Source organism: Camellia sinensis, chromosome 4 (genome assembly GCF_055761805.1).
Source record: "Camellia sinensis isolate YWXY chromosome 4, ASM5576180v1, whole genome shotgun sequence".
Lineage (NCBI taxonomy): Eukaryota > Viridiplantae > Streptophyta > Magnoliopsida > Ericales > Theaceae > Camellia > Camellia sinensis.
In genome coordinates, this window is record NC_138964.1 from 220,244,653 (window position 1) to 220,254,379 (window position 9,727).

The window sequence follows — 9,727 nt, forward strand, 5'->3', positions numbered from 1 at the left end:
CCACACTTATTACAAATTTACCCTCGCTCGGAGGGACCGAATAAATATTACAAATTAATTAACTACGCAAGCTAATTAATATTACAAATTAACTAATTTAATTAACAAATTAAATAAATTAATTAAAGCAGGAAAACGCCTCGGGAAGCGTGCCACCATGCGCAAGCTGCCTCTGTTTTCCTCCCTTTCCTCCTCTGGAGGTTGTCAAAACCTCAGGACTACATCCTTGGACAGAGGGGATCACCACCGGCTAGATGAAATTTCCACCGGCAGTGTTGTATGGCCATCGGCACAAAGTTGAAGCTGTCGGCAGAGAAAATGGTGCCGGTCGGCACATTACACTGCCGGTCGGCAGAGTATTCCTGCAGAACCTGCAACTCACAGCAACAGAGGGCAAAACAAGGCATGGCAGCACAATTCAAGGCATGTATGCACCAACCATGTCTCTTATCATTGTAATGACTCAAAGGGACATGTGCCTCGGTTCTCGGACCACCAATCACGCATTTCCATGCATGATGGTCCAAGGAACCAAGCATGCAACTTTGGTTTCAAATGCATGCAAACCAATCAAACAAATTAGGCTCAATTCCTATCACCAATTCAAGGAACAAGGCATGCATACAAAATGCAATGCAACCTAGGCATACAAGCTAGGAATGCAACATGGCATGGCAATTAACTCATGCAAGCATACAAGCATGCATATGGCAATACAAATAAGTGCAAAGATGGACTTAAACATGAATTAGGCAGCTCTAAAATAGGCCTAAAACAGTAGCCAAAAGTGCTATAAAATGAAGGCTAAATGGCACGCACACACACATACACATAAGGGCCAACACTTAAGCACAAAACGAGCAATATTCAAGCACACTTGAAAGAAGGAAACATGGACAAGTTAGCATGCAACATGAGTATTGAAATCATGTTAGGATGGTGCCAAACCAAGCAACAAAATCAAGCCAAAACATGCAACGAATAGTCCAAGTGTTCAAAGCAAATCAATAAGGCATTGAACTACACTTAACATGACCAAACATGGCATGCATAGAAGGACCAAAATCAGAGGTTTAGCATGTTAAAACAAAGCTAAAGGACTACTTAGATGGCATCTAAATGGCCCAAATACAAAGGCATGCACCATGGCCAAAACATGGAGCATTGCAACACATGCTTTCAAAGCATTAAAGAGACATGCAAGGCAATCCAACAAGCATGGAAATGGGACTGAAATAGCATGTAGGATGATTCCAAATCATCAAAACAATGCAAAGATGGCATGCTACACATGCACATACTCAAGGCCAACAAGCCCAAATACAAAGGAGCTATATAATGCATGCAAAGATCAACCCAAACGACTATGGACAGAGCTAAAACATGTCAAAATAAGCACATAAACTTCACAAATACAAGCCTAAAACATGCTCCAACTAAGGCTAACAACCTAAGGCACATTAAGACACAAATAGGGCATTACATGGCAACTATGCTAAACATGCATGAAGTTCCAAAACCAACTTGAAATCATGTTATATCATGGATATATAAGCATGAAAAACAAACCAAATATGCTCAACACACACTCAAGCATAGGCTTCCTTAGGAGGCCAAAATGTGTCCTTTTCAAGGACAACAAGGAGAGGGGGTGGCTCTCTCCTTCTTGGGACTTCAAAGTATCATCTTCACCACTGAAATCCCTCAAGATTTCAGTGGTGAAGAGACCTCAACACCAAAATCCCGGAGCTAACACAAAATGGCTCAAAATGAGGCCTTTTGAGGCCTAAGGGTGGTCAACAACCCTCAAATAACAAAACACTCTTAATAAACAATAAAGAGGGCTTAAAAATAGAACTTTTTTATGTTATACAATAATCACAAAAACAGCTCTAAGACTAGTAGAAAATCAATGCAAAAAAGGGGGAAAAAAGGACTAGTTTCTCACCCTTGATGCCTTCTTCAACAAAGATGCTCCAATGGCCTCCTTGAGCTTGAATCCAAGACAAAAAATTCAAAACACACTCTTTAGAACCTCAGCTCCAAGAGGAAGGTGAAACACTAGGTGTTTGTGTGCAATAGTAAGGCACAAAACCAGACACTAAACGGTCGAGTTCGGGGATCCTGAGGCAAGGCGCGTGAGCCGAGACCTCCGGGAACTCCAAACGAACACAAACATGGAAGATCACCGTGTGTTCAAACAGTGACGTCCAAGTCTTGAGGACGGTCAAAAATGGGGTGTCTACAGTTGCCCCTCTTTGACAGAACTCGAAAGTCATAACAATGACGGGAGTGAATGTCAAAGCCCAGAGACGACCCATTTTTGACAAGGCCGAAGACTTAGACAAACATACAAGACAAATAAGATATGCGCCCGAAGGCAGGGGCAAAATGCAAGACAATGCACGAAGCCGAGCATAACTTATGATCATGCAAAGAAAGCTGTAATGAAGCAAACATGCGACAATTTTAAGCTAGCATACCAAACTACACTACAATGCAGAAAGGATGTAAGAGAATTATGGAATTCTCAATACGTCTCACTCGGGAGATACAATACCTGTGCGGCTCGTTTGGTTACACTAGCTTCAAATGAACCGTACATACAATATCGTGCCTGCAAAGAAAACAAACTTAACAGGTACAATATGGTTAGCAACACGCATGACAATGCAAATGGATGCAAAACGAAATGCAATATATACAAAACAATGTATAAGCAATGCAAATGAAGATGCAATGTAATTGAAATAATACAAACTACATGCAAAGCATTTGAATCATGATCCAATCATGAGCGGTTCGAAACCACACCTATGTCAAATAGATTGATGGAGGTAACAAGTCTGTCTACCACAGAACGGTCAACTGAACTGTGAGCATTGTAGACAGACGCAAGAACAAGTATTGGGTGGAATTGACATAAGTGGGGAGACATCCCGCTGGAGAAAGGACTACGATCCTAATGCCGGATGCAAAAATTACACTACAATGTAATGGATAGATATGGCACGCAGGCCAAACCAAATCTTGCCTAGGAAAGGCATGCATACATACAAGCCATGTGTAACACAGAAAAGGTGCCGCAACCCTCAACCAACATATCAACGTGGAATCGGCGCGATACACATACAGAACTGTGTTTTAACATGAAAAGTAAGGGCACATACCGGACCAAGCTTAACCTGGAAAGGCGCAAGCCATAGGCGGAAGGTGATGCAATGAATGCATGCAATCTACAATGCAATATCTACAAATATGCAATGGAATGGATATGGATACAATGGATATGGCACGCAAGCCAAACCAAATCTTTCCTAGGAAAGGCATGCACACGTACGAGCCATGTGTAACACAGAAAAGGTGCCGCAACCCTCAACCAACATATCAACGTGGAATCGGCGCGATACACATACAGAACTGTGTTTTAACATGAAAAGTAAGGACACATACCAGACCAAGCTCAACCTGGAAAGGCGCAAGCCATAGATGGAAGGCGATGCAATGAATGCATGCAAACTACAATGCAAGTGCATGACAATGCACTATGATGCAATGACTATGATTGCAACTTTCCCTATCTTACCAACAGGGTGATATACTAGGTTGGTTCAGTATCCAGAACTGAGGCGTAGACATGCCGTCTCAACCTATGGGGCTTCCATACAGATTTCAAGCCGAGGGTAAACCTCTGGGTATTTAAACCAGACTTTAGTCTCGGAACTCCCGAACCTTTGCGTTCTAGGCATAAGCCGTTCGAACTCTAGTTTCCACCGTCCCAGTTGGTCTTCTAGGAACTCATCGCAAGCACAGACTGGTGGCTTTACCAGACCACCGAAAAGTCGTTCGGGCACGACAAACACCGAAGGAATTGCACCTTCAGAGGATTTAAGGTCTCCTAGACCGGAATGCAAAATGTATGCATGACAATGCATGTTTTTGTTTGTTTTTTTGTTTTTGAGATGCAAATGATGTATGAAATGCATGTTGCATGAGATGCGCGACAACACGCGGCTTTCGAAGTGTACGACAATGCGAACACTAAAGGTCTTACACCTTCCAAGGATTTAAGGTCTCCTAGACCGTACGTGTTTAAGGTCTCGCCAGACCATGCGTGTTTAAGGTCTCGCCAGACCACGGGGGTATTTACAAGACGCGTGACAATGCGCTGAAGGTTTCGCACCTCCAAAGGATTTAAGGTCTCCTAGACCGTGTGTGTTTAAGGTCTCGCCAGACCGTGTATTGCACGATGGTATGATGCGCAAGACAGCGCTATGCGCGAGTGCACAGGACAGTGCGATGGAATGCATGCAAAATGCAATGAGATGCGCAAAACAGCGCGAACAATTTTGAAATGCACAAAACAGTGCAATGCGCAGAACAGCGCGAACAATTTTGAAATGCACAAAACAGTGCAATGCGCAGAACAGCGCGAACAATACAATGCACAAAACAGTGCGATGCGCAAAACAGCGCGAACAATACAATGCACAAAACAGTGCGATGCGCAAAACAGCGCGAACAATTTTGAAATGCACAAAACAGTGCGATACCAAGTGTGACGTGCATGTCACACGGAGTGTAAATGGGCTTAAATGCGCAACAACGCACGTATTCCGGAATGCATGACAATGCATGGAATGGAAATGCAATGATGCATGAGAAATGTGCACGACAATGCAAAGGGGTGCGTGTTGCAACGCATGTAACACGTGCATAACAATGCAAATGTGCGGCGCACAACAGTGCGATGTAATGCACCGAAGTAGTGTGATGAACTTGTGCAACACACATGGGGCAACTTTTGAATTCAAAAGGATACAAAAAGGATACACCTTGCATGAATTCGAGTGCCACGCACTGGAGACACGGCCTGCGGTCAAAACGGAGGTCGGTTGAGCGTTGGAGATGCACTTTCTTGCACTTTCTTGAGCTATGAAGACCACAAACTTCTCAAATGGCCTAAACAAGGCTGTGGGAACCCCACCGGCCGAAAGATGAGGCCACCGGCTGGCCGTCGGCACAAAAACAATTCCATCGGCACAAAAAAGTGCCGACCGGCACAAAAAAGTGCCGACCGGCAAACAGTTGCTGGTGCGGGGCAGTTTTGTCTTTTCACCTTGGGTGTTATAAAATAGGGCTTCAAGCCCTATTCCTTCACTTCTCCACCGCCGAAATCCCTTCCTTTCTCTCTCTAGGGTATTTCTCTCTCATTTTTCGCCCGTTTCTTCGCGTTCTACGCCCGTTTCGTCGTCGAATTCGCGATCCTCTTCGCGTTTCGGACATTTTCCACCGATCACATTCTCGTTTCGGTGCCTCGTTCGGCGTTCTCGCCTTCTCGGGGTTTGTTCCCCTCACTTTCCTCTTCATTTCCGTGCCTCTTCACATTCCGACCTTCCCGGCCATTTTTGACCCTCTCGGGAGTTGACTTTTCAGTTGACTCTTCATATTCCGGCTCGGTTTTCCCTTTTCCGGCCATTTTCACACCACTCTCTACATGGCGGACGACATTCCACGTGGCGGGACTCCCCCGGACCACGAGATGGATTCCGGGGTCGAGCTCCTACCACTGAGCGAGCGCCCGTTCGACCCGGCGACCTACCGGCCGGCGATCCACGTTCTGCCCCCAGACGGCCTGCGTCAGTTCCGGAGCTTTGAGAGGTACGCGGCGCCTGAGCTACTACTACGCGAGCCTACCTCCCACCTTTCATTCGGCACTCCCGAGGTAACTCTTCATCTTCTGCTTTACTTTCTGCAATGTAGGATACAAAACTGCCATAGTTAGCTGTATTCTTTAATTGCTGAAATCTGATATGCCGTAGACCGTAGTTGACTGTAAACATACATACAACTGATATCTGTTTGAGACTGACACATGCACACACACTGCACTAGTCCTGAATCACCCAAACACACGGCACACACTGTATTCTACTGCACACACACTGGTACCCAGTATTTATCTGAATCCGTTAGATTTGCACACACGCTACATCTGTTCTGAAACACCCAAACACGCTGACACAGCACACGTATTTTACTGTAAGCACACCGGCACCCGGTATTTGCCTGAATCTGACAAACTTGCATACATGCCATATCTGTCTTTTCAAAACTGCATTTTGAATGTTGTCTTGCCATTGTCATTTTCTGTTTGCAGGAGGGTTCCCATACCATTCGCGGGTATGGGAATACTGGTGCGCGGGAGTGGTATGACGAGCTCCCTGATGCAGTCCAGCGCATCGTGGACCGAGCGGGCTTCGGCACCTTCTGCCGAGGGCTCTCTAGGCTCTCCACATGCAGGCCTCTCCTTGCCGCTCTGGCGGAGAGATGGTGGGACACCACCGATTCTTTCCATTTTTCTGCTGCGGGGGATATGACGATGACCCCTTATGACTTCTCGATGCTCACAGGCATCGGGGTAGGGGGTGATCCGATCCCCTTCGACACTGACATGGATGAGTGGACCGCCGCTCAGGTCCATCTACTGGGGGAGGCGCCACCGCTAGCTCGTCCAGGCTTCGTCCGATACTCCTGGTTCGAGGCACAGTTCAGGGTCCAGCCCGCATTGGGGGAGGAGACTCAGATGACCGAGGAGGACGTGGAGAGGTATGCCCGCGGCTTCCTCATGTTCCTGTTCGGGACTACTATCTTCGCCGACCGGGCGAACACCGTGCCTCTCTGCCTTCTCAGCGCACTGGTGGACGTCCGAGACATCTTGCACTACAACTGGGGCGACGCTGCTCTGGCCACCCTGTACGGCTATATGAGCTCGGCTTCTCGCGGCAGCGGCCAGCTGCTCGGAGGTTACTGGCGGGCTTGGGAGGTACATTTCTTCTCCGCTTTTCATTTCTGTCCGATATTCTCTGTACTCTGTACACTGCGCACACTGCGGTCTGCTTTACACTCACTGTATACTGTACACACGGCACACACATACGTTCTGCTTTACACTGACTGTACACTGCTCACACTGTACACTCTGTACACAATACACTGCACAACACACGGCTCTGCCATTTCTGCTTTATTCTGTATATCCTGCTTTATCTGATGGTCATACTGACATCTGTTTTGCAGCTGTGGGTTTACGCCTACTTCCCTAGGCTTGCACCCGTACCAGTCGCGGAGCCTCCTCCGGCTGTCCCGTTCTCGAGTCGCTTCGACGGGAGATGCACCCGGCGACCACGGGAGACATTCGGCTTCTTCCGCCGATATTTCGACACCATCACCCCCACAGAGGTATGCTTTACTTTCAGTTCGTTTAGCTTCGCTTTCCCACTGCATGTTTCAATAACAGTAGATAACAAACTGTCTGTTACTTTCAGATCACATGGCGGCCATGGGCTTCCTTGCCGTCGGCGATGCGGGGTCGGTTCCCTGGTGCTGAGGAGACCTCGCGTTTCCGGATCTTGCTAGAGGGCCCGGTCTGTCGGGCTTGGTACCTGGGGGTAGGGCTGTTCAAAAATCCGCTCGATCCGGTAATCCGGACCGAACCAGACCGAATCATACGGTTTGGTTCGGTTCTATTAAGAATTGGTTCGGTTTCGGATTAAGAAATATGAGAACCGTAAAAACGGTTCGGTTAATGGATTTTATGAAAAAACCGCGGTTCAAACCGAACCGAACCGAATTTTAAAACATATATATAAATATATATATAATATCAAGTGTTTTATTTTTATTAATTGGTTTTTTATAATTTTAATGATATTAGGATGATATAGATATGTAATATTAAGTAATGCCTTAATATTATTAATTTTTATCATAAGTTAAATGTAATTAGTTTGAGTAATTATTTTGTTAATATTAATAATTTATTTTTTGTAAATAGAAATTTTTGGAACCGTAAACCAAACCGAAACCGAACCGTTTTTTCGGTTTGGTTCTGGTCCGGTTTTACAAGTGTAACGGTCTGGTCTGGTTCTCAAAATCACAGAACCGTTAGGATCGGTTCGGTTCTTGGATTTTCTCAAAACCGAACCAATCCGGACCGTGTACACCCCTACCTGGGGGAGCGTTTTCTACGCCAGACCCGCGGGTTACCTGAGCAGATAGTCCCGGCTCACCCTCCTGCAGAGATGAGGGAGACCGAGGGGCTGACCCCTGAGCAGCTGGATGATTACTCCATCGGCTGGGAGGAGGCCGGCTTCCGAGGCACCGGCGACTATCAGGAGTACGTGCGGACGTACCTGATGCGACCTTTGAGCGGCCGTCGAGCAGAGGGGGTCAGGCCTGTGGCATCGGCGGCTGGGGCCGGAGCAGGAGCAGGGGCTGGGTCTTCGAGGAGGGCCCGGGTCCGTGGTAGGGGCGGAGTGCGGGGAGGACGAGGAGCTGGCTGGCCTGCCCTGCCTGCTGTACTGACTTTCCAGGGGCAGGGTGGGTCGACCTATCAGATCCCCTTCGCCCCTCCACCGGCTGGGCATGAGTTCATTGACATCCCCGACCTTCCGCCGGTATGTATCACTGCACTTCGTACAGTTATTTCATTTCAGTTTACTTGATATTCCACAGAATACTAATGCATCTGATACCTTTGCAGGCTTCTTCTGAGTACACCCGTCAGTCGTTGGCGATGAATGCCTCGATGATGGGGATGCTCCAGCGGACATTTGACCTTCTAGCCGTCTACAGCATACCGGTATGTCCTTCTGACACTGGCCTCAAACCATTCATTCACTGCTTTACATAATCTGATGCACGGCACAACACCCGATACACTGATCTCACAGTATCTGAACACTGCATACACTGCATTCTGCACTAAACTCTGTACTGACAAACAGCTCACGGCATTCATACACTGTACTCACACACTGCATTCTGCACTGATAAACTGCTCACGGCATACTGATGCATTTCCCTTTCGTGTACTTTTCAGCCTCCTTTTCAGATTCCCATGGCGGGAGGTGCTCCAGCTAGACCTGCTGTCCCTGCTCGGGGGAGAGATGAGGAGGGTAGGATATTTCCCCGTACCAGGGGAGGGCGTACTCACGTTGGGAGTAGCTCGCGAGCTCCAGTCCCGGACGATGACGACGACGAGGAGTCAGAGGCGGAGGCAGGGTCATCGGAGGAGGAGACCGGAGGCGATTCTAGCTCGGGCTCTGACGACGACGCTGATGATGCCCCTGGACCTTCGTCCAGGAAGAGGACCAGGACGGACTGACGGCCCTTGGAGTGATCGACACAGATGCAGATTTTTGCTATCTTTTCTTTCTTTCTTTGTACTTTTCTTTTTGGTTGGTAGATAGATTACCTTGTACTGCCGCAGGCAGATTTTTGTTTCCAAAACTTGTACATTCGAAAAGACAATGGAATGAAATGGACTTTTTATCTGAAAAAGTGTTTACATTTACACATTTCATGCATTGCATCGCATCTCATCATGTTACACCTCAATGTAAATGAAATTGATTGGTTGTCCGAAAATTGAACACTTGCACTGTAATAATCAGATAACTTAAACAGCCAACAGCAAAATAACCCAAGCAACCCACTGCCTGATTCTGGACACACAGCCCTTGCTTTACTGGGGATTAATCTGCACACAACCCATAACACAGCATTCGATTCATTCTGCACACGGCAAATTCTGAACAAACGGCCCAATCTGACAGGACGAACCTCAAAGATGGAACCGGTTGGAGTTAAAACACGTTCAAATGTAGAGAATGGCACAGCATTCTGAGCATAAGCGATTTTTGAAATCGAATAAGGGTTTTTC

General features: G+C 47.0%; 1 protein-coding gene across 1 annotated transcript; it reads left to right on the forward strand.

The window, feature by feature from the left end:
- The first annotated feature begins 8,338 nt into the window (after positions 1-8,338).
- Positions 8,339-9,360, forward strand: LOC145823568 (uncharacterized). Its single transcript, XM_082923047.1, has 3 exons — positions 8,339-8,459; positions 8,546-8,644; positions 8,885-9,360. The coding sequence occupies exons 2-3, from the start codon at positions 8,579-8,581 to the stop codon at positions 9,167-9,169; spliced, it is 351 nt and encodes a 116-aa protein (XP_082779173.1). The 5' UTR covers positions 8,339-8,459; positions 8,546-8,578; the 3' UTR covers positions 9,170-9,360.
- The last annotated feature ends 367 nt before the right edge of the window (positions 9,361-9,727 follow it).